At 43.1% G+C, this 26,069-nt stretch overlaps 1 protein-coding gene across 1 annotated transcript in view; it reads left to right on the top strand.

Annotated features, from left to right (window-relative positions):
* The window catches only part of PCDH15 (protocadherin related 15), a 2,836,044-nt gene that overhangs the window by 2,781,570 nt on the left and 28,405 nt on the right, over positions 1–26,069 (top strand). The window contains exon 32 of the mRNA XM_073685487.1: positions 22,775–22,796. Within this exon, the coding sequence (XP_073541588.1) occupies positions 22,775–22,796 (22 nt within the window). The remainder of the gene's footprint in view (positions 1–22,774; positions 22,797–26,069) is intronic.

Here is a 26,069-nt window from a genome sequence, read left to right on the forward strand (position 1 = left end):
AACCTGTTCACACTGATCAGTTCGCAATAGTGGTGTTGTTGTGTGCTTCCCTAGTAATTCGGTCAAGAAATGGGAGCGAGAAGATGTGGCTGTTGGTTGTGGCACATTTTCACCTTGGCCACGACCATGTCCTCTACATGCACCATCACCAGAACATCCAGTTCCACTTTCCTTGCCACGTGCCTTGCCCATTGTAAATGAAGTAAAATAGCTTACACTCGCACTATCAATGGCAAAAGGGTAATAAAAAGGAGATTAGAACCGTGGAAGAGGAAAACCATAGTTCTATTTCTCTGGCCTACACCAGAATCTTTTAAACAGATATATTTGTGTCTGAACAGTCAGCGAGACACTCAAACTGTTTTTTTCATTGGAAAAAAGGCAAAAAAGTGGATAATACAGAGATTTGAACCGTGGAAATGCAAAAACACAGTTCTAGTTATCTGGCTGAAACCAGACTCTTTTAAACAGATATATTTGTGTCTGAACACTCACAGACACACTCAATTTTTTTTTGGGGGGGGGGGGAAATACCAAAAGGTTAATAAAATGGGTATTTGTGCAGTCTGACTGAGGGAAAAAAAAAAAGAGGATTTATATGAAAAAAAAGGATTTTTCCTGGCCCCTGAGACCTGGAGCTAAGTCTACCAATTTGAGAAGCAGCACACAGGACTGTAATGCAGTGTTTGTTGGTATAACCACTGCGTCCCCTATACAGCCTGCCTGTCTGTCTGCCTGATATCTGGGATGGATATTAGTCCTCAGAAGGACTGTTTATTTGATTTTGCAGGCTTTAGAGACCCTACTCTACCTATTTCGCAGTATAAATCTCTCCCTAGCTCAGCAGCACTCTCCCTACAATGTCTGATTCAGAGCGACTGTGTCCAAGATGGCGGCGTCCGGTTTTAAATACTCGAGGTGACGCTGTGCGGCCATCCAAACACTGTAATGCCCACAACCAACATGGCAGCAGCATTACAGTGACTGTCTGGCAATCCCTGCATGTTCATTGGCTCTGTAAAGAGTGTCAAACGTGCAGGGCGGAGACCCGAGCTCCCACCCGAGTAACCCGAAAATGCTCGGTATTCGCCGAACATCCCGAGTAGTGAGATGCTCGGGCGAGTACCAAGCAGTGTCGAGCATGCTTGCTCAACACTATTGCTGAGTATTGGCCTATTTGCTTCTTTTGTATGTCCCACGTCCAGCTGAACTTATATATTCCTGTTTTAAATAAGAGAGCAGTAATATAGTAGGTGGGTCTATACAATGATTAGCTAAAGTTTATAGAACTTTCCTGAATCACACTGCCTATTTATATCTATAAGTGCTATATGAAAAATATTTTGTGTAAGATTTAGCTTGAGACCCGTCTCCTACATCTAACAGCTGACAGGGAGAAACCTGTTGCAAGCACGACTCAGGAAAGACAGGGGGGAGCTGAATCGCATAGAATACACTTAGACTCTGCACTGTGAGTCTAGGAACAGTAGTTCAGTCACTTAGATAGGACTCATAGCAGATTGGAGCGCAATAAGACTCTGAGTCCTCTTCAAAGCAAGTGGCATAATAGAGAATGTAATCTGCATACAAAGAACCAAATGCAGGGGAAGGCATGGCTAAATGAGCTAATAACACATATACAAGACATACACAAGAACCTTTACAAAATTTCATAATAACTTTTACTACACTCTACAGGCAAATAAAAATATCTAGAGCGCTGCTTTAATTTTTGAAACTGTATTTGAAAAATGAAACTAGCCTTCCATGGGTGACAATGCCAGTGTCTCTAAGACAGCCTTCATACATAATGCTCAATTTGTAAGAATTTATATTAACTGCAGTTCCCTAATATACCATATGTTCATTAAGTGAATTGCAGTTAGAGAAGAATGTCTAGACTCGCTGCAGGCAGCGCATGATGTTTGTTTTTACTGCAAATTTCCAGCTCACACTGAAGATAATTTTGTTTGCAGCTACAATTATTTAGCTAAAAAATCGATTTCTTCGCTCGTGTTCAAAACAGAGGTAAAGCTTAATAAATGATACTTAACCACTTCGCGCCAGAGCCTGTTTTTGCCTTCGTGACCGGGCCAATTTTTTCAATTCTGACCACTGTCACTTTATGAGATAATTACTCTGGAACGCTTCAACGGATCCCCCTGATTCTGAGATTGTTTTTTTGTGACATATTGTACTTCATGATAGTGGTAAAATTTCTTTGATATCACTTGCGTTTGATTGTGAAAAAATCGGAAATTTGGCGAAAATTTTGAAAATTTTGCAATTTTCAAACTTTGAATTTTCATGCCCTATAATCAGAGAGATATATCACACAAAATAGTTAATAAATAACATTGCCCACATGTCTACTTCACATCAGCACAATTTTGGAACCAAAATTTTTTTTTGTTAAGAAGCTATAAGGGTTAAAAGTTGACCAGCGATTTCTCATTTTTACAACAAAATTTACAAAAACATTTTTTTTAGCGACCACATCTTATTTGAAGTGACTTTGAGGAGCCTTTATGACAGAAAATACCCAAAAGTGATACCATTCTAAAAACTGCACCCCTCAAGGTGCTCAAAACCACATTCAAGAAGTTTATTAACCCTTCAGGCGCTTCACAGGAATTTTTGGAATGTGGAAGAAAACAATGAACATTTTACTTTTTTTCACAAAACTGCTACTTTAACCTCAAATTTTTAATTTTCACAAGGGCAGCCAGAAAAAATGGACCCCAAAATGTGTTGTGTAATTTCTCCTGAGCACGCTGATACCCCATATGTGGTGCAAAGCCACTGTTTGGGTGCATGGCATGGCTTGGAAGGTAAGGAGCGCCATTTGACTTTTGGAATGGAAATTTGACTGGAATGGATAGCGGACGCCATGTTGCATTTGGAGAGCCCCAGAGGTGTCTAAACAGAGGAAACCCCCAACAAGTGACCCCATTTTGGAAACTAGACCCCTCAAGGAACTTATCTAGATGTGTGGTGAGCACCTTGAACCCCCAGGGGCTTCACAGAATTTTATAATGTTGAAGTGTGAAAATAAAAAAACACATTTTTAACACAAAACTGCTACTTTAGCCTCAAATTTTTAATTTTCACAAGGGCAGCCAGAAAAAATGGACCCCAAAATGTGTTGTGCAATTTCTCCTGAGCACGCTGATACCCCATATGTGGTGCAAAGCCACTGTTTGGGCGCACGGCATGGCTTGGAAGGTAAGGAGCGCCATTTGACTTTTGGAATGGAAATTTGACTGGAACGGATAGCGGACGCCATGTTGCATTTGGAGAGCCCCTGAGGTGCCTAAACAGAGGAAACCCCCAACAAGTGACCCCATTTTGGAAACTAGACCCCTCAAGGAACTTATCTAGATGTGTGGTGAGCACCTTGAACCCCCAGGGGCTTCACAGAATTTTATAATGTTGAAGTGTGAAAATAAAAAAACACATTTTTAACACAAAACTGCTACTTTAGCCTCAAATTTTTAATTTTCACAAGGGCAGCCAGAAAAAATGGACCCCAAAATGTGTTGAGCAATTTCTCCTGAGCACGCTGATACCCCATATGTGGTGCAAAGCCACTGTTTGGGCGCACGGCATGGCTTGGAAGGTAAGGAGCGCCATTTGACTTTTGGAATGGAAATTTGACTGGAATGGATAGCGGACGCCATGTTGCATTTGGAGAGCCCCTGGGGTGCCTAAACAGAGGAAACCCCCAACAAGTGACCCCATTTTGGAAACTAGACCCCTCAAGGAACTTATCTAGATGTGTGGTGAGCACCTTGAACCCCCAGGGGCTTCACAGAATTTTATAATGTTGAAGTGTGAAAATAAAAAAACACATTTTTAACACAAAACTGCTACTTTAGCCTCAAATTTTTAATTTTCACAAGGGTAGCCAGAAAAAATGGACCCCAAAATGTGTTGTGCAATTTCTCCTGAGCACGCCGATACCCCATATGTGGTGCAAAGCCACTGTTTGGGCGCACGGCATGGCTTGGAAGGTAAGGAGCGCCATTTGACTTTTGGAATGGAAATTTGACTGGAATGGATAGCGGACGCCATGTTGCATTTGGAGAGCCCCTGAGGTGCCTAAACAGAGGAAACCCACAACAAGTGACCGAATTTTACAATCTACTCCTCTGTATAAATTAATCTAGTGGTGGGAAAATAAGTAGATAGGTAAATGGTCACTAAACCCATAGATGAATTCCCACAGAGGTGTCATTTCTATAATGGGGTCACTTCAGGGGGGATTATGCTGTTCTGGCACTTTTCAGAGTACCAGAGCTAAAGAATCCCCCCTGAAATGAAACCCCTCTGGGAATTCATCTATGGGTTTAGTGACCATTTTAACTCAATGGATGATTTCCAGAAACAAGCACGCAATGGAAGGTTTAGATTCTGGAGAAACCCCCCTGGAAATTAAGTGAGCTCTACTCGAATGTGTCATTCACTAAATGAACCAAATGTTTGAATGACAAATTGGGATACATTTTTACAGTTTAAAAACGTGGTTCTGTGTGGTAGATTTTAAAGCAGTCAGTGACGAATAAGGCTGGCAATGATGGGCATTGTGGGCAATAGTAGCGGTTATCACGCCTCATTCCTCTCTTAGTACATACACGACATCTTTTCTGGGGGTTCCTTCTTGTTTCCGTTGCTGGAATAAGTGCAATAAAATGTCGCTCAGTGAGTCTTTTCACATCCTCAGATTCTAATGGATGAGCGGGGCTAACACTTTGAAAGACAAGATTTTCAATTACCTTTTCTTGATTATCAAGAAAAGGATCTGAATTTCCTGATTTTTTGTACAACACAAAAGAATTGTATGTGGCCACCTGAAACAAATAAATAACCAACTTTTTATACCAGGTATAGGACTTTCTTGATACCTGGTATGGCTGTAGAACCTGGTCTGCAAGGTCCACACCCCCCATGTGTTTGTTGTAGTCAATGACTGACACAGGTTTTTGCTTCGGAGTGGTGGATCCTAGTTCTACAGTGGCCCTTGTGGCATCTGTGTGGATCGAGCTGAGGACAAAAATATCCCTCTTATCCTTATATTTCAGGGCAAGCAGCTCTCCGTTGCGTACAGCCCCTGACTGCCCCTTTTGAAACTTTTGGTTGACCAATGGTTGTGGAAACCCCTGACGGTTTTTACGGATGGTCCCACAAGCCCCGATGTTGTGTTCAACCAGACTTTTAAATAGGGGTATGCTGGTGTAATAATTGTCCACATATAGATTGTAGCCTTTTTGAAAAAATGGACTTATCAGCTCCCAAACAATTTTTCCAGATGTCCCCAGATAAGTAGGGCATCCTGGTGGGTTTAGTTGGCTATCTTTCCCCTCATATATGCGAAAAGCGGATGTGTATCCGGTTGAACTTTCGCACATTTTATAGAGCTTTATTCCAAACCTTGCCCTTTTAGATGGGACAAATTGCTTGAGGTGCAGTCTTCCTTTGAATTTTACAAGGGACTCGTCTATAGAAATATTTTGTGTTGGGGTGTAGAGGCTTAAGAATTTTTCTGACAAATTTTCAATGATGGGTCTAATTTTATATAACCTGTCATGTTCTGGGGCATTTCTGGGCAGGCATTGACTATTGTCGTTAAAATGCCAAAACCGCATGAGCATTTCATAACGGGTCCTAGGCAGAATGACTGAAAACATAGGGGTGGCTTGAACAGGGTGGTTGGACCAGTAGGATCGAATTCTCGGTTTTTTAACAAGCCCCATGGCAAATGTAAGTCCTAAAAAATTTTTTATTTCCGGGACATTAGTTGGTGTCCATAAATTTGCCCTAGCATAGTAAGATCGGGGATTCTGGCTTATGAATTGGGACGCGTATAAATTTGTTTGCACGACAATATGCTCTAGCAAGCTGTCTGTAAAAAACAAATTAAAAAAATGAATTGGTCCAAAATCTTCCACCTCCACATTTATACCAGGAATGGCGTTGAAATCAGGGCTGAATGGAGCAGCCGAATCTGAAGCCTCCCATCTGGGAAATGCTAGATCATGTGGCAACGCCCCTTGTACACTGGCGTGCGCCAATTCACTAGTAGCAGGGACAGCGCTTGTACTGGGCAGTGTTCCCTGATTTGGAGACGTTTCTCCAGTAGTGCTATTTGCCCCTATTGCTGTACTGGTCCTTGGGCTTGAGGATGGAACAGAATCACTGCTCATTTCTGGGCTCTCAGTGTCGCCGCTACTAAAGCCCTCAAAATCCATATCTTCATCTGAGATTGCGCTGTCATCAGTGTCAGAACACAGCAGGACATACACCTCCTCTGCGGTATAAGTCTGATGGGCCATTTTATTTTTATATTTTTTGACTGGACTGAACGGACCGGACTGAAAGGACGGGACCGGACTGGACTGACCGGACTGATCTGACAGGACTGACTGACTGATGTGACAGGACTGACTGACTGATCTGACAGGACTGACTTACTGACAGATCTGACAGGACTGACTGACTGACAGATCTGACTGACTGACAGATCTGACAGGACTGACTGACTGACAGATCTGACAGGACTGACAGATCTGACAGGACTGACTGACTGACAGATCTGACTGACTGACAGATCTGACAGGACTGACTGACTGCCAGATCTGACAGGACTGACTGACTGACAGATCTGACAGGACTGACTGACAGATCTGACAGGACTGACAGATCTGACAGGACTGACTGACTGACAGATCTGACAGGACTGACTGACTGACAGATCTGACAGGACTGACAGGACTGACTGACAGATCTGACAGGACTGACTGACAGATCTGACAGGACTGACAGATCTGACTGACAGATCTGACAGGACTGACAGATCTGACAGGACTGACAGATCTGACTGGACTGATCTGACAGGACTGACTGATCTGACAGACTCACTAACCCTAACTCTTACTTTCTTTTTTATTTTTTATTTTTTTTACTTTCACAGTGGCAAGGCTGACAGCTCTTGTCACACTGTTTCTCCACTGCTCTCTCACTGAGATCGGAGGAGAAACTGCATTTATCAGGCAGATCGCCCGGGAAAGTTTGTTGCTAAAACAAACTTCCCTGGTGATCTCTCTGATTGGCTCAGGTCTCGATGATGTCAGCGTCACACCAGCCAATCAGGTCTCGATGATGTCAGAGGTCACAGCACCGGGATCCCCGCCGCTGACAGGTATGTGGGGGGTCCCGATCGCCGACCACCGGCTGTCCCTATCTTTTAAATGCCGCGATCGCTATGGATCGCAGCATCTAGAAGATAGGAACAGGTTAACATCATGGGGACCTGATCCAATCAGGTCCCCATGATGCCGCATGTCAGAGGTATCGTTCTGAACCGGTACCGCAGCGCTAGCAGGACCCTGGGGGTCCTGAGCGCTGCGGGACCAACCACCGTTTTTAAACGTCGGCGCTGCACAGAGCCCAGGCAGCGCCGACGTTTATGTACAGTGGGCGGTCCTGAACCGGTTAATGGAGTTTTCTCAACCTGAAGCTTCCGGAGCTCCGAGCACTTAACTTCCTGCTTTGACAGCTGATCCTTAAGATAGACGGTTCAGACCAGTGGTCATGCTGCTCGTCCGAACTATATTATCTTCCGGGCTGCTCATTTCTAGCTGTCTTGAAGAAGGAGTCGGAGTGACTCTGAAACGCATTGACAATTAGAGATGAGCGTTGTTCTACTCGAACTGTTCGCCAATCTCAAATTCGAGCTGTTTTGGGCGGTGTTCGAGCCGTTCGGCGAACACGAACAATTTGAGAAAAATTCGGCTGTTCGAGGTTATGTTCGATAACTGTTCGTGCACCAAAATCATAACTGGATTTTTTCTCAGTAATGATGAAAATTAATGTTAATACGCAGTTTGAGTGTACAGCGGGGTGGGGGGAGGGGCAGGGGATGGATCTCTGCAGGAACAATGAAGATCTCCATTTTTTTTTCTCTTTCCCGCATTTACAGTGGGGAGGTGCAATCTGTCAGCCTATCAGCAGCGCACACACGGAGCGAAGTGCTTTTTTTCACAAAAGCAAGGGCATATGTCATTGGCAGTGTATGTCACATGTCCTTGCCCTATAAGACCAAGCCATTTTCCCCGTCGCCACCATTTTCTCACTGCTGCAGCTGCGTGTTAGACGGCACCGCTGTTGCTGTGTGCGCTATACCTTGTTAATTTCAAGCCAATTTTCGCACAAATATACAGATAGCTTGGGAGTAGGGAATAGTTGTGATTGCAGTCCTTTTAAGGACTAGGTTACAGCATTTCCTACGACTTTTATCAGGCAGGTCTGTGCTCCTAAATAGATAGGTTGTGGGAGTAAAGACTAATTGTAATTGGAGTCCTTTTCAGGACTAGGTTACATCAGTTTTTGCCAGGCAGGTCTGTGCCAGTGCTGTGCAAGTTTTTTTCACAGCATTTGGCTGAATCTAGCAAAGCTAATCCTTTTTGGCCTATTGCAGAGTGTGTTAGTCAGTGGAGTAGCCTATCTGTGTTGCAAGATATACCACCTGTGTATAGAATACCAATTTTTTTACTGCACCTAGTGAAGTAAAATCTTTTGGGCATAGCATCATTCTATTAGTCCATCTATACTGACCTCCATCAGGTTGCAAACTGAATCTAATTTTTTTCTGCATCTAGCTCTGAAAAAATAATTGGCCTTCTAGCAGTGTGTCGGACTTTCTCTATTAGTCCATCTATACTGACCTCCATCAGGTTGCAAATTCAAAATAATTTTTATCTGCATCTACAGTACCTCTGAAAAAATATTTGGGCTTCTAGCTGTGTGTGGGACTTGTTGTATTAGTCCATCTATACTGACCTCCATCAGGTTGCAAACTGAATATATTTTTTTCTGCATCTACCTCTGAAAAAATATTGGGCTTCTAGCTGTGTGTGGGACTTGTTGTATTAGTCCATCTATACTGACCTCCATCAGGTTGCAAACTGAATATAATTTTTTTCTGCATCTAGCTCTGAAAAAATATTTGGCCATCTAGTAGTGTGTCGGACTTTCTCTATTAGTCCATCTATACTGACCTCCATCAGGTTGCAAATTAAAAATAATTTTTATCTGCATCTACAGTACCTCTGAAAAAATATTTGGCCTTCTAGCAGTGTGTCGGACTTTCTCTATTAGTCCATCTATACTGACCTACATCAGGTTGCAAATTCAAAATAATTTTTATCTGCATCTACAGTACCTCTGAAAAAATATTTGGGCTTCTAGCTGTGTGTGGGACTTGTTGTATTAGTCCATCTATACTGACCTCCATCAGGTTGCAAACTGAATATATTTTTTTCTGCATCTACCTCTGAAAAAATATTGGGCTTCTAGCTGTGTGTGAGTCTTGTTCTATTAATCCATCTATACAGACCTCCATCAGGTTGCAAACTGAATATAATTTTTTTTCTGCATCTAGCTCTGAAAAAATATTTGGCCTTCTAGCAGTATGTCGGACTTTCTCTATTAGTCCATCTATACTGACCTCCATCAGGTTGCAAATTCAAAATAATTTTTATCTGCATCTACAGTACCTCTGAAAAAATATTTGGGCTTCTAGCTGTGTGTGGGACTTGTTGTATTAGTCCATCTATACTGACCTCCATCAGGTTGCAAATTAAAAATAATTTTTATCTGCATCTACAGTACCTCTGAAAAAATATTTGGCCTTCTAGCAGTGTGTCGGACTTTCTCTATTAGTCCATCTATACTGACCTCCATCAGGTTGCAAATTCAAAATAATTTTTATCTGCATCTACGGTACCTCTGAAAAAATATTTGGGCTTCTAGCTGTGTGTGGGACTTGTTGTATTAGTCCATCTATACTGACCTCCATCAGGTTGCAAACTGAATATATTTTTTTCTGCATCTACCTCTGAAAAAATATTGGGCTTCTAGCTGTGTGTGGGACTTGTTGTATTAGTCCATCTATACTGACCTCCATCAGGTTGCAAACTGAATATATTTTTTTCTGCATCTACCTCTGAAAAAATATTGGGCTTCTAGCTGTGTGTGGGACTTGTTGTATTAGTCCATCTATACTGACCTCCATCAGGTTGCAAACTGAATATAATTTTTTTCTGCATCTAGCTCTCAAAAAATATTTGGCCTTCTAGTAGTGTGTCGGACTTTCTCTATTAGTCCATCTATACTGACCTCCATCAGGTTGCAAATTAAAAATAATTTTTATCTGCATCTACAGTACCTCTGAAAAAATATTTGGCCTTCTAGCAGTGTGTCGGACTTTCTCTATTAGTCCATCTATACTGACCTCCATCAGGTTGCAAATTCAAAATAATTTTTATCTGCATCTACAGTACCTCTGAAAAAATATTGGGCTTCTAGCTGTGTGTGGGACTTGTTGTATTAGTCCATCTATACTGACCTCCATCAGGTTGCAAACTGAATATATTTTTTTCTGCATCTACCTCTGAAAAAATATTGGGCTTCTAGCTGTGTGTGGGTCTTGTTCTATTAATCCATCTATACAGACCTCCATCAGATTGCAAACTGAATATAATTTTTTTCTGCATCTAGCTCTGAAAAAATATTTGGCCTTCTAGCAGTGTGTCGGACTTTCTCTATTAGTCCATCTATACTGACCTCCATCAGGTTGCAAATTCAAAATAATTTTTATCTGCATCTACAGTACCTCTGAAAAAATATTTGGGCTTCTAGCTGTGTGTGGGACTTGTTGTATTAGTCCATCTATACTGACCTCCATCAGGTTGCAAACTGAATATATTTTTTTCTGCATCTACCTCTGAAAAAATATTGGGCTTCTAGCTGTGTGTGGGTCTCGTTCTATTAATCCATCTATACAGACCTCCATCAGGTTGCAAACTGAATATAATTTTTTTCTGCATCTAGCTCTAAAAAAATATTTGGCCTTCTAGCAGTGTGTCGGACTTTCTCTATTAGTCCATCTATACTGACCTCCATCAGGTTGCAAATTCAAAATAATTTTTATCTGCATCTACAGTACCTCTGAAAAAATATTTGGGCTTCTAGCTGTGTGTGAGACTTGTTGTATTAGTCCATCTATACTGACCTCCATCAGGTTGCAAACTGAATATATTTTTTTCTGCATCTACCTCTGAAAAAATATTGGGCTTCTAGCTGTGTGTGGGACTTGTTGTATTAGTCCATCTATACTGACCTCCATCAGGTTGCAAACTGAATATAATTTTTTTCTGCATCTAGCTCTGAAAAAATATTTGGCCTTCTAGTAGTGTGTCGGACTTTCTCTATTAGTCCATCTATACTGACCTCCATCAGGTTGCAAATTAAAAATAATTTTTATCTGCATCTACAGTACCTCTGAAAAAATATTTGGCCTTCTAGCAGTGTGTCGGACTTTCTCTATTAGTCCATCTATACTGACCTCCATCAGGTTGCAAATTCAAAATAATTTTTATCTGCATCTATGGTACCTCTGAAAAAATATTTGGGCTTCTAGCTGTGTGTGGGACTTGTTGTATTAGTCCATCTATACTGACCTCCATCAGGTTGCAAACTGAATATATTTTTTTCTGCATCTACCTCTGAAAAAATATTGGGCTTCTAGCTTTGTGTGGGACTTGTTGTATTAGTCCATCTATACTGACCTCCATCAGGTTGCAAACTGAATATATTTTTTTCTGCATCTACCTCTGAAAAAATATTGGGCTTCTAGCTGTGTGTGGGACTTGTTGTATTAGTCCATCTATACTGACCTCCATCAGGTTGCAAACTGAATATAATTTTTTTCTGCATCTAGCTCTGAAAAAATATTTGGCCTTCTAGTAGTGTGTCGGACTTTCTCTATTAGTCCATCTATACTGACCTCCATCAGGTTGCAAATTAAAAATAATTTTTATCTGCATCTACAGTACCTCTGAAAAAATATTTGGGCTTCTAGCTGTGTGTGGGACTTGTTGTATTAGTCCATCTATACTGACCTCCATCAGGTTGCAAACTGAATATATTTTTTTCTGCATCTACCTCTGAAAAAATATTGGGCTTCTAGCTGTGTGTGGGTCTTGTTCTATTAATCCATCTATACAGACCTCCATCAGGTTGCAAACTGAATATAATTTTTTTCTGCATCTAGCTCTGAAAAAATATTTGGCCTTCTAGCAGTGTGTCGGACTTTCTCTATTAGTCCATCTATACTGACCTCCATCAGGTTGCAAATTCAAAATAATTTTTATCTGCATCTACAGTACCTCTGAAAAAATATTTGGGCTTCTAGCTGTGTGTGGGACTTGTTGTATTAGTCCATCTATACTGACCTCCATCAGGTTGCAATCTGAATATATTTTTTTCTGCATCTACCTCTGAAAAAATATTGGGCTTCTAGCTGTGTGTGGGACTTGTTGTATTAGTCCATCTATACTGACCTCCATCAGGTTGCAAACTGAATATATTTTTTTCTGCATCTACCTCTGAAAAAATATTGGGCTTCTAGCTGTGTGTGGGACTTGTTGTATTAGTCCATCTATACTGACCTCCATCAGGTTGCAAATTGAATATAATTTTTTTCTGCATCTAACCCAGCCAATAGTTTTGGCCTAATACCACAGTTTGGCCACTCAGCTCTGCTCGGTTACCATCCATTGTTTTTTTGTGCAAACAACTCCAGAGTTGTGAATTAGTTAACCACCAAAATGAGTGGAAAAAGGCCTGCTGCTGGTGGAAAGGGGAATAGGCGTGTTGGGAAGGGGAAAAAAGGTTGTGTCCGTGGGATAGGTGTTAAAGCAACAGTAACATCTGCAGAAGAAAGACCATCTTCCAGCCAAACTAAAATGTCTACTTCTTTTAGCGGACAATGTGATAAGATCCCTTTCTTACGGCCACACCAATCGCTACAAATTCCAGATGAGTCACAAAAACAGCAGGTGCTTCAACGGATATCAAGTGCTCCTTTAAGTGGGCTCTCCTCCACATCAACTTCAACATCACAAATACTCCAGTCCTCAAAGGTGTCACCCAAATCGCACTTGCTTCCTCACAGCTCCCAAATCTCCAGCTGCCCGTCTGAGTATGAGGTAGAACAGATGGTTGAGTCTGCAGAGCTGTTTACTCATACTATAGCCTGGGAATCAGAGGTCGACTCCAGCGCTTCTGTGAATCCAGACGAGGAAATGATCTGCACTGATGCCCAGAATCTTTATGAGTCGGATCCAGGACCAGACGCAAAAGGTTCTGACCATATCGTAGACCCTCATTCCCAAACTGTAACTCCTGTTGGTGGAGACAATGAGGAAGACGATGATAAGACTCAAATACCTGATTGGAGCGACAACTTTAGTTTTTTGTCAGGGCAGGAACAGGTTGGCTCTGAGGACGACGGGTGTGATAACACACAGGGTGATGATGATGAGGTTGGAGATCCCACTTACTGTCAACCCACAGTCAGCCAAGAGATGAGGTCAGCAGAGGAGGTGGAGGAAGATGCTAGTGACGACGAGGTCAGGTTGCGCCTTCCTGGACAGAGACGTAGTACTGGAAGCACGTCAACAACTGCATCCTCAAACACAACTCTGCCTCTCACCACAAGTCGTGGTGGCTCTTCAGGTCGCATGGGTGCTAAGCCTTGCATAGCCTGGGCATTTTTTTCAGATCGATAAAGATGACCCAACTCGTGTTATCTGTAACATTTGTCAGCAAAAGCTAAGTAGAGGCCAAAAAATACATAGTTTGAGTACTTCATGCATGAACCGGCACATGGACATGAAGCATAAGTTGCAGTGGGAAGCTCAGTGTGCTACAATGCGGCCTAGCCGGCCGGGCCAGCCACCGTCTGCCATATCTTGTGCATCCGCGGCCTCTTCATCCTCTGTGACTGGGGGGACAGCAGTCACACCTGTTTTGGGGCGCAGACCTGCCACCTCTTTACCCGCAACAGCCAGCGTGATTGGCAGGTCATCATTTTCTTTGGAGGTGGTAACACCAGCTGGTGTTGAGCGCTGTCCGACATCGATAGCACCACCTTTGGATCAAGGCAACCTAACATGTCCGCCTGCATCTTCCTCACAGACCGGCAGTTTGCCGGGGACACCCTTATCAACCCCGTCTAAGCACAATAGCCAGCCCTCGGTCCCTCAGATGTGGACAAGTAAAAGACCATTTCCTCCTAGCCATGAGAAAGCTAAGAGGTTGAATTTCACCATCTTGGCTACAGAAATGCTGCCTTTCCGCCTGGTGGACACAGAAGATTTTCGAGACCTTATGTCCGTCGCAGTGCCCCAGTACCAGATGCCCAGTCGGCACTACTTCTCAAAGAAAGGTGTGCCTGCGCTCCACCAGCATGTCGCACACAACATCACCGCTTCTTTGAGAAACTCTGTGTGTGACAGGGTGCATTTCACCACAGACACTTGGACGAGTAGGCATGGACAGGGGCATTACATGTCGCTGACTGGGCACTGGGTAACTATGGTGACAGCAGGACAAGGGGCTGCTGTCCAAGTCTTGCCGTCCCCACGAGTTGTGCGTCAATCCTCTTTATGTCAAAGTTCCTCCACTGCTTCTGCCTCCTCAACCTCCTCTCGGTCTTCCACCTGCACCCAAAGCCTGTCTGGTCATGCCACAAGCTTTCTAACTGCGCAGAAGGGATCCTGCACACCTCCTTACTATGCTGGCAGTAGGGCTCAACGTCATCAGGCGGTTTTTACTTTGAAATGTCTGGGAAATGTGAGTCACACAGCTGAGGAGTTGTGGTCAGCTCTGGAGAACCAATTTCATGAATGGTTGTCTCCACTGGACCTGAAACCAGGGAAGGCCGTGTGCAACAATGCTGCAAACCTGGGTGCGGCCCTTCGCCGGGGCAATGTCACACACGTGCCTTGTATGGCTCACATGTTGAACCTGGTTGTCCAGCAATTTTTAGCCCACTATCCCAGACTAGATGGCCTTCTGCAGAGGGCACGGTCGCTGTGTGCTCACTTCCGCCGTTCGCATCCCGCAGCTCAGCGACTTACATCTCTACAGAAGTCGTTGGGCCTGCCACTTCACCGGCTAAAATGCGATGTGCCTACCCGGTGGAATTCAACTCTGCACATGTTGCAGCGACTGTGGCAGCACCGACAAGCCCTGGTGCAATACGTTCTGACGTATAGCCTGGGCCAACGAGATTCAGAGGTGGGGCAAATCACGCTGGAGGAGTGGTCTCAGATCAGGGACCTATGCACCCTTCTGCACAGTTTTGAAATGGCGACGAAGATGTTTAGTGCTGACGATGCCATTATCAGCATGACTATTCCGGTGATTTACATGCTGGAGCACATGTTAAACAGAATTCGGAGTCAGGTGGTGGCACAAGAGGAGGTGGAGGAAGTAGAGGAGGAGGAGTTGTATGCGGAAGGGCTAACATCTGCAAGGTCCAGACGGTCGGCAGCACCAAGGCGGCAGGCATGTGAGGGTGGGGGAGATGGTTTTACCAGGGCGCATGGTAGCAGCCAAACTAGTGAGGAAGGTGCAGGAGCCCAGGAAGAAGTGGAGGACGAACTGATGGAAGACTCATCAGTTGAGGGAGACCTTGATCACATTTCTGTTGTGCGAGGTTGGGGGGAGAGGACAGAGGAAGGAAGCATGATTGCTACCTCGCCACCAACACAACAGGGACTTGGTGCTCCTGTATGCGCAACACACATGAGTGCCTTCTTGCTGCACTACCTGCAACATGACCCTCGAATTGTGAGAATTAGAAATAATCCTGACTACTGGGTTGCCACACTGTTAGATCCCCGGTACAAAAGTAAATTTGCAGAAATTATTCCTGCCATAGAAAGGGATGCACGCATGCAGGAGTATCAGCAGAGACTGTTGCAGAATCTTACATGTGCTTTTCCACAAAATACCAGTGGTGCACGTAGTGAATCTCACAGTTCCAACTTGCCAACCGTGGGACCGTCAAGTGTTCAGCACTCAAACCGTAACAGAACCACAGTATCTGCTGGTAACATCAATTTTGCGGAATCATTTCACCACTTTTTTAGCCCATCCTTTGCAAGGCCACAGGAGACAAGAAGTCTGACACATAGTCAACGCCTAGAGACGATGGTACAGGAGTATCTCCAAGTAAACATTGAAGCCACGACTGTGTCACTGGACCCTTGCTCTTTTTGGGCTTCCAATCTGGATAAATGGCCGGAGCTAGCCACTTACGCCTTGGAGATCTTGTCATGCCCCGCAGCCAGCGTTCTGTCTGAACGTGTGTTAAGCGCTGCTGGTGGTGTGCTGACAGATAAGTGCACGCGGCTCTCCACTGATAATGTAGACAGACTCACGTTCATAAAGATGAACAAATCATGGATCCGAAACGACTTTTCTACCCCTGTGTCATCCTGGAGAGAGTAAAAGCTTGATGGTTGGTTAAAATCACCCTACCAACCGTTTTAAGCTTTCAAATTACTAATCATGTTTATCTGTATCTTGACTGGAAAATAATTTGGGCTTTGTAGCAGTGTGCAGCACTGATCCTATTAGGCCATCTATAATAAGCTCCACCAGATTTAAAATTAAAAATAATTTTTAGCTGCATCTAGCCCGGAAAATAATTTTGGGGCTCCGAGATGCGCAAGACACATAAGTGCCTTATTGCTGCACTACCTGCAGCATGACCCTCATATTGTCAGAATTCGAAGTAATCATGACTACTGGGTTGCCACACTCTTAGATCCCCCAAACTTTTCGATCAACCTTTTCATTTTAATAAAGACCAAAAAAATGGTCATTTTTGAAATTATAAGCATTAGCAGGTTGTTAGAAACTGAAATCAAACAGTTTTCAACTCAAAACTTTATTGTAGGTGATGTTACATTTTCACATAGGACCCCTTGTTCGAAAGGTGCTTCTGAACTCTCTCGTACATTGAATTTGTCAGGTTTTGGATGGTTTCTGCTTCAATTGTTTTGCATGAGGACAGAATACCCTCCCAGAGCTGTTGCTTAGATGTGAACTGCCTCCCGCCATCATAGACACTCCTTTTAATGATGCTCCAAAGGTTCTGAATGGGGTAGAGGTCAGGGGAGCATGGGGGTCACACCATAAGTTTGTCCCCTTTTATGCCCATATCAGCCAGAGATGCAGATGTTTTATGTGCAGCATGAGATGGTGCATTATCATGCAGAAAAATGATCTTGCTGTGAAATACACGGTTCTTCTTCTTGAACCATGGCAGGAAGTGCTGTTTGAGAAAATCCACATACATTATGGAGTTCATCTTTAGCGCCTTCAGGGATCCTAAAGGGGCCGACAATCTCTCTCCCCATGATTCCAGCCCAAAACATTACTCCACCTCCTCCTTGTTGGCGCTGTAGCCGTGTTTGCGTGGGGTGTCCATCAACCAGCCATCCTCCACTCCATCCATCTGGACCTTCGAGCACTGCACGGCACTCATCCGTGAACAAAACAGTTTTGAAATCAATCTTCATGTAATGTTTGGCCCACTGGAGCCGTTTCTGCTTGTGTGAAGTGAATAGAGGAGGTCGACAGGATGGCGTATGCACAGCTGCAAACCTCTGAAGGACCCTGCATCTTGTTGTTCGGGGGACGTTGGAGGCACCAGCAGCTTCAAAAACTTGTCTGCTGCTATGACAAGGCTTTCTTGCCGCTGCTCTTTTAACCTGACGTAATTGCCTGTAGGAAAGAGTCCTCAATTTGCCCTTATCAGCACGCACACGTGTGTACTGTGAATCAGCTACATACTTCTTGATTGCCAAGACACTTCATCCTGATCATCGCACAATGTTGATTGTAGTCATGCCTTGACCTAAACACTCCACAATTTGTTGCTTCTCAGCAGCCGACACATCCTTTTTCTTTCCCATTTTGGCAGAAAATGTAGGCTGCTTAATAATGTGAGAGAGCCTTCTTAAGTAGTCTTGCCTTTCATTGGACACACCTGCCAAACTAATTAGCACAGGTGTCTGCAATTGCTTACAGTGATATAAAGAGCCCTGACACACATCACCATCAATGAGTTTAACTGACAAACAAACAAATTCTTCCCTTATCACTCCTAAACACTTTTTGCATAATAATTTGGAACGCAGTGTACATGTGCTTTTCCACAAAACACCAGTGGTTCACGTAGTGAATCTTACAGTTCTAACTTGCCAACCGTGGTCTGTATGGAATTGTTCAATAAAGGGCCCAAAATTAAGATAACATAGATGGGAGAGGTCTCTATGAATAGGAATTCCTAAGTATTTGATACCCTGTGAGGGCCAGGCAAAGGGAAAGTTGGACTGGATGGAATCCTATATGGATTTGGGGAGGGAGACATCGAGGGCCTCAGACTTCGCTGCATTGATTTTAAAATTTTACCATGTAACAAAGTGATCTATTTCAGCCATAACAGCAGTAATGGATATATGTGATTGAGTGATATATACTAGGACATCATCAGCAAATAGAGAGCACTTGTACTCGGTGCCTCCCACCTCAATCCACCTAATATTGGGGTTATGGCGAATTGATGAGAGCAGGTGCTCCGTCACTAGAATGTATAAGAGAGGGGACAGAGGACATCCCTGCCTTGTCCCATTGGTGATTGTGAAAGGTGATGAAAATGTTCTGACGCACCCCCTGGGCCTTGGGACACCCGGAGCCGGACCCTTTTTGGTGGATGCTGGTGGTTGTAGTCTTCGTGGCGGCGACCCGGTTCCGTGGCTCAGGGCGGTCAAACCAGTGGCGGAACTATTTATGTGGTTTTGATGTTTAAATGTCCGACTACGCCACCCGTGGATTGCGGTCAGAGTGAACCGCCGCTACAGGGCAGACCGCTGAGGCTGGTGTTGTGGGTGCAGCAGAGCGTAGCATAACTCCCCACGGGAGGAGTATAGCCTCAGGGCAGTGTATGCGGAGGATGGGGGTGATGGTGCAGGGCAGCAGCAGTAACGACACGGAGTCAGTGATGCAGTCCAGGGCCTTTACTCACAGTTCTTATTATCCAGACCACGTCTGCAGGTAACGGCTGCCCACGTCGTACTGTGCTCACCAGGTGAGGGGCTCAGACAACTCCCAGATAACTTTGGAGCACTTCACAGGACCCCCTTTGTGTGTCCTTTGTCTGGCCTTTCTTACCAACACTTCTGTCCGGCTGCCTCGGGCCTCCTCTTGGTAAACTTGGCGCCAGTTTCCCTGACCCTATGTGGTGCCTTCCTAGCGGTTGTAGCGAGGGGATGCGCCACATAAAATGTCAGAGCCTCCGGTTTCTAGCTGAGGGTCGTTTCCTGCCTCCACTAGTTCGGGGACCGGTCTCCCCCTTTGGCCTGACCCCTCCACGCAGGTGGATTCGGGCGTGCGGTGGCGACTCGCCTGTCCGCACCCCTGGGATCCCTTCATTCCTCGTTCCTGGAGCCTTCTCCGCTCCTCTTCCTTCCTTCTCCCTCTTCCAGGCCTGGGCCTCTGTTACTAGGCCCGCCTCCGGAGCAGAGCTCATGCAGAGCCCCTGCTCCCTGCCACTTCTGCTCAGACTTCTCTGCACTGAACTAAGATGGTGCCCACCTTTTATACTCCCTTCTCAATGCACCCAGGAACTGCTTACTCCCTGCTCCTGCACTACAGGGTTCCCCTTCCTCAGTGTTCCCTCCCCCCACTCCAGCCAGGGACAGGGACTGTCGTGCCCATCTCAGGGGCATATTGGTCGCCCTGCCTCACGGCAATGTGGTGTAATGCATGCAGGTGTCGGGTCCTGATCCACACTCCATCCTTACCTGAGAGTGAGATATCACACCTCTGGGTGAGGTGCAATACGTCTGTAGCAACCGAGCCCTCAGGGTGCTACAGTTCCATTTATCTTCAGCCTAGGTGACGTATTGCGATACAGGGCCGTGATTTTGGCTATAAAAGGGTCCCCTAGACCCCTACCCCAAGCTTTTTAAGAGAATCATATATGGCTTGCCAGGAGACTCTATGGAATGCTTTCTCAGCATCCAACGAGAGTATCTAATTACAAATTTTTAACTGCATCTAGCCCAGGAAATACTTTTTGCCTAGTAGCAGTGTCTGCTAGTCAGCGGATTATCCCGGCTGTTAAGCAAGCTACACCACCTGTAGTTTAGACACTTAATTTTTTCAAAGGAAATGCTTCGGGACCATGGGATACTTAGTGAAGAGCATCAGGAGGCACCCCAAGGCATAGGGGCTGGGACTGGCAGTAGGATGCCTTGCGGTGGACAGCCGAACTCGATCCTTATAAAAGCTTTTTAACTGCAGCAGCTTTAGTGGACGCTACTGGAGCTGGAATTACCGCGGCTGCTGGCATGAGACTTGCCCTCCAATAGATCCTTGTAAATGGATTTAAAGTGTATTCATTCAAATTAGAGAGACAATTTAAATTAAAAAGCTTAGAGCTGCCTCCACCACAGGGGGGCTCGCTCGACCCACCAGCGGACAGGCACCAGTATTGGGAGAGGGGGGCTGGCCGTCAGGGTTCACCGCGGCTCTGGCACAAACCCGGCGACACGGAGGTGGCACGGGCAGGAGCGGACTGGCCGTGTCGGCTTCTCACTTTTTGGATTTTAGAAGGGCATGACATGCCTATATCTGTGTCTCCTCCTCCTTTTACTCCTCCACCTCTTTTATTTTCGCATGACTATATGTACTTGTCACTTTTCCATGTGTTAGTTATGTCTTCTGAGCAGTTTGTCAGCTTTTGGACACCTTTGAAGGTGTTTTCTATGTGTTTCTATGTGTTTTTGTTTGCCTGCCATTGGTTTTAACGGTGTTCGAAGGTGTTCGACGAACAGTTCGACGAACAGTTCGGCGAACACACGGGTGTTCGACGAACCGAACCGAACTCGAACACTACGGGGGTGGCTCAACACTATTGACAATAAACCAACATCCCATATTCCATTGTGGCTTGTCATTTCTCCAGCAGCTCAGGATACTTCCATCTCCTGTGACGTATTTCAGGCTGCTCACAAAAGCAATCTTGCCTCTGCAGCATTGAAGAAGGGCAGAACGACTGAGGATGGTTGTATCCAGCTTGAGAGTAGCACAATCAGGCTGTAAATCATAGAGGCTGCCCATGCCATGTGCTCCGTTCCTAGGTAACTGGCCAGGCTGAGACTGCTCGCTGGCTGGTAACATACCGTAGGCAACATGCTGTACTCTAAAAATCTCTCCGAACTTGAGAACAGAGTGGATTTATAATAAGGGTTAAATTGTAAAGTTGCAATTTTACCCATTTATGAACTAGCAATAACCCCTGAAGCACAGAAAAACTACAATACCAGCGATCATTGCATCTTACAGCTTCATAGAAAGTCCTTCAGACTTTGCGAGAGCATTCAGTGACTCGTTCATTCATATACGTTTCAATATTTTTTGCCCCAAATTGCAAAAAATCCCATTGTAGAAAATACTAAAAAAATTTGTTATGCCAAAAAAAATGATGGCATGCAAATATTTGTAAAACATGTGGATTGGCTTACCTTTCAGTATTGGTTTACCTTTTTAGACATTCAGATGGTTTGCATGAGATTAGGAAGAAAATGTATTTTTTTTTCTTCAAGGAACACCTTTTGTCCTTGAGTTTTGTTATAGACTGTTAGTATTAGGTTGATTTTGTTGCAATGAAAATGTTTCCAAATATGTCTATTCTATTTTGATAAAGTTTGTCATGAACGATGTGAAAAGTATGGCAATTTTGAGTGTTTGACAGAAACATTTTTCTCTCTCCCTATTCAAAAAAAAAATATATATATATGTCCAGGCAAACAATGCAAACATATTTCTAATTGAGTTAAGAGGAGTAGCCGAGTAAATGTGACATGACTGGAATCAGAGTCTCTGTCATTATGTTATGCTGCTTTCCGATTAGGTGGCAGACTTTCCACAAATTTCTTTTCTTGAAATATGTACAAAAATGTATAATAGTCAAGGGAGTTGGAGAGACAAAAAACACATAAGTTACTTTTAACATAACTAGAGAAGAGCGAACCCGATCTTAAAAGAGAAATAAAGAGAGATTTTTTTTTTCAGATGCAAAGTTTGAGTCTCCATTGTTATCAAGGGGTATTGGGTTCTGGTTCAAATTCGGGTACAGTTCTGGTACCCGAACCGAACTTTGGACTAAAGTTCTGGTCAGTGACCAGAACCTGAAACTCTACTGGTCCGCTCATCCCTAATAATAACCAGTAGTAAGTAAGGATGAGCAGACCCGTTGAAGTTCAGGTTCTGGTACGTAATCCAAGCTTTAGCCCAAAGTTCGCTTCGGGTACTAAAACTTTACCCACACCCCAATATATGGGGACCCGTACTATGGAGCTGGAAAAAATGATCTCTCTCTCTCCACTCACCGGACTTTCCCCAGAAATCCAAACTTTGCATCAGACTTCCAGGAGAAGTCCGTGTTCGGAGTTTAGCATCAGACACTAACTGTCCCGTATGAACCCCGAACTATTAAATTCGGGACTCTTTCATCTCTAGTAGTCAGTCATTCCAACTAAACACAATCATTTTTTTAAAAAATCAAATAGGTTCTTAATTGAAAATTTTGCTAAAAAATTTTACATTTAAATTTTTTCTATCATTACAAAATATGGTCTAATTAGTCAATTAGTAAAAAATGGTTGCACCTGAATATAAACATTATTAATAATAGTAAGGTATGGGAAAGTACGTATTAAATATTGTTTTGGTACGTGGTCCAAGCATTAAAGCACCTAACTGTTCTGATTTATGCAGAAAAAGATGATGTATTGATCAAAACCTCATTTCAACAAGTTGTTTACTCATTTTTTCTCCTCTATTACAGGAGAGGATACGCACATCAAGAGGTATGATTCATGTTTCCATTGCCATAATCTTTGAATTTTAGTACATTACATAACTCATATTATTATGATACTGCTTTTCAGCATAACATTATTTTCACTGCATTTGATGCCATTTTGAGTCCTTCATGACAGCCATTAGTGTTATGATTATAGCATAATGCAGGAAGGGGGCAATGTCATATTTCACAACATGTTAAAATATCAGCCAATTTTTTTGATTTTCTTTTAGATATTTTTTTTACTAAAATGCTGTGCATAAATGTGATTTAAGAGCTTCCTGATATATTATTGTGCTTTTATGTGATGTAGTGTCACATTTGTCGATGCTGAAAAGTAACACGTTTATTGATTTTTTTCTTTTAAACATTCAAGATATTATGTTCGGTAATATTCCTTAGATTACACTGATAGCTGAATGCTTCTGAATCTATAAGGGGATTGTCTATTAGGGAACACCATTGGTAATTGCTGGAGGCTATTAGACTGGGTAAATGAATGAAATCCCAATTCTTGAGAACTGTGGCTCATATAATATGTATCTAGAGTACATAGAGTAAAGGAGTACATGGATGTATAAACAGAAACTGTCTTACGCTCAGTCATACACTTTAAGAAGCACTCCCATCAAAATGTTTATCCTCTTAATATTTTGCAATCATCATATTATATACAGTGGGGAATAATAAGTATTTGATACACAGTCGATTTTGCAAGTTTTCCCACCTACAAAGAATGGAGAGGTCTGTAATTTGGTCTGTAATTTTCATCGTAGGTATGCTTCAATTGTGTAAATAATACAAAAAAATTATTTCAAGAGCACTTCCACATAAAGCATTATAAACCTATAAACAACTTGGAAGATTAGCGCCAGTATAATAAAACATGGAGTTTTTATTGACATATACTTAAAATACAGCATAAAATACATAAAAAGTGGGAAGGAAACTAGAGCAGAAAAGAACTACACAAGCCAGTTATAACATGATATATCCACCATATAGAGAAAGTGCTCAAAATCACAAAAATCACTGAACCATAATTATGTTGATTAAATATATCGAATTATAAGAATTGAGAAATGTATGAAAATCAAATCACATAAAGTGCCATTAGCTATAGTGCAAATCAGCTACCATTTAGATAAAGTGCAAATTAATAGTGCAAACAAAATAAGCACCACCTTGAGGCCACAAATACTGCAAGTGCAGAAAAAAATCACAAAATACATATGGACAACTGTGCAAACAAGCCACAATTATAAGGTGCAATTGATAGTGCAAGTAATAAAAGCACCTTCTCAAAGCCACAGATATTGCAAATGCAAAATATACTTTATACACAGTGCATATGAACCAGTGTGCAAATAAGCTGCCATATACAGTACAGACCAAAAGTTTGGACACACCTTCTCACTTAAAGACTTTTCTGTATTTTCATGACTATGAAAATTGTACATTCACACTGAAGGCATCAAAACTATGACATAACACATGTTGAATTATATAGTTAACAAAAAAGTGTGAAACAACTGAAAATATGTCTTATATTTTAGGTTCTTCAAAGTAGCCACCTTTTGCTTTGATGACTGCTTTGCACACTCTTGGCATTCTCTTGATGAGCTTCAAGAGGTAGTCACCGGAAATGGTTTTCACTTCACAGGTGTGCCCTGTCAGGTTTAATAAGTTGGATTTCTTGCCTTAGAAATTGTGTTGGGACCATCAGTTGTGTTGTGCAGAAGTCTGGTGGATACATAGCTGATAGTCCAACAGAATAGACTGTTAGAATTTGTATTATGGCAAGAAAAAAGCAGCTAAGTAAAGAAAAACAAGTGGCCATCATTACTTTAAGAAATGAAGGTCAGTCAGTCCGAAAAATTGGGAAAACTTTGAAAGTGTCCCCAAATACAGTTGCAAAAACCATCCAGCGCTACAAAGAAACTTGCTCACATGAGAACCGCCCCAGGAAAGGAAGACCAAGAGTCACCTCTGCTTCTGAGGATAAGTTTATCCGAGTCACCAGCCTCAGAAATCACAGGTTAACAGCAGCTAAGATTAGAGACCAGGTCAATGCCACACAGAGTTCTAGCAGCAGACACATCTCTACAACAACTGTTAAGAGGCGACTTTGTGCAGCAGGCCTTCATGGTAAAATAGCTGCTAGGAAACCACTGCTAAGGACAGGCAACAAGCTGAAGAGACTTGTTTGAGCTAAAGAACACAAGGAATGGACATTAGACCAGTGGAAATCTGTGCTTTGGTCTGATGAGTCCAAATTTGAGATCTTTGGTTCCAACCACCGTGTCTTTGTGCGACGCAGAAAGGGTGAATGGATGGACTCTACATGCCTGGTTCCTACCATGAAGCATGGAGGAGGAGGTGTGATGGTGTGGGGGTGCTTTGCTGGTGACACTGTTGGGGATTTATTCAAAATTGAAGGCATACTGAACCAGCATGGCTACCACAGCATCTTGCAGCTGCATGCTATTCCATCTGGTTTGCGTTTAGTTGGACCATCATTTAATTTTCAACAGGACAATGACCCCAAACACACCTCCAGGCTGTGTAAGGGCTATTTGACCAAGGAGGAGAGTGATGGGTTGCTACGCCAGATGACCTGGCCTCCTCAGTCACCAGACCTGAACCCAATTGAGATGGTTTGGGGTGAGCTGGACCGCTGAGTGAAGGCAAAAGGGCCAACAAGTGCTAAGCATCTCTGGGAACTCCTTCAAGATTGTTGGAAGACCATTCCGGTGACTTCCTATTGAAGCTCATCAAGAGAATGCCAAGAGTGTGCAAAGCAGTCATCAAAGCAAAAGGTGGCTACTTTGAAGAACCTAGAATATAAGACATATTTTCAGTTGTTTCACACTTTTTTGTTAAATATATAATTCCACAGGTGTTAATTCATAGTTTTTATGCCTTCAGTGTGAATGTACAATTTTCATAGTCATGAAAATACAGAAAAATCTTTAAATGAGAAGGTGTGTCTAAACTTTTGGTCTGTACTGTATATATAAAGTGCAATCAATGAAATCACAAAATGCAAATTAATAGTGCAAAGAGAATAAGCACCACCTTAAGACCACAAATACTGCAGGTGCAGAAAAAAATCACATAAAATGCATATGGGCAACTGTGCAAACAAGCTACAATTATAAAGTGCAATTGATAGTGCAAGTAATGCAAGCACCTTCTCAAGGCCACAGATATTGCTAGTGCAAAATATACTTTTATACACAGTGCATATGAACCAGTGTGAAAATAAGCTTTAATA

The sequence above is a fragment of the Phyllobates terribilis genome, unplaced genomic scaffold, assembly GCF_046119375.1.
Source record: "Phyllobates terribilis strain yellow unplaced genomic scaffold, ASM4611937v1 Scaffold_5__5_contigs__length_657084704, whole genome shotgun sequence".
Taxonomy (NCBI): Eukaryota; Metazoa; Chordata; class Amphibia; order Anura; family Dendrobatidae; genus Phyllobates; species Phyllobates terribilis.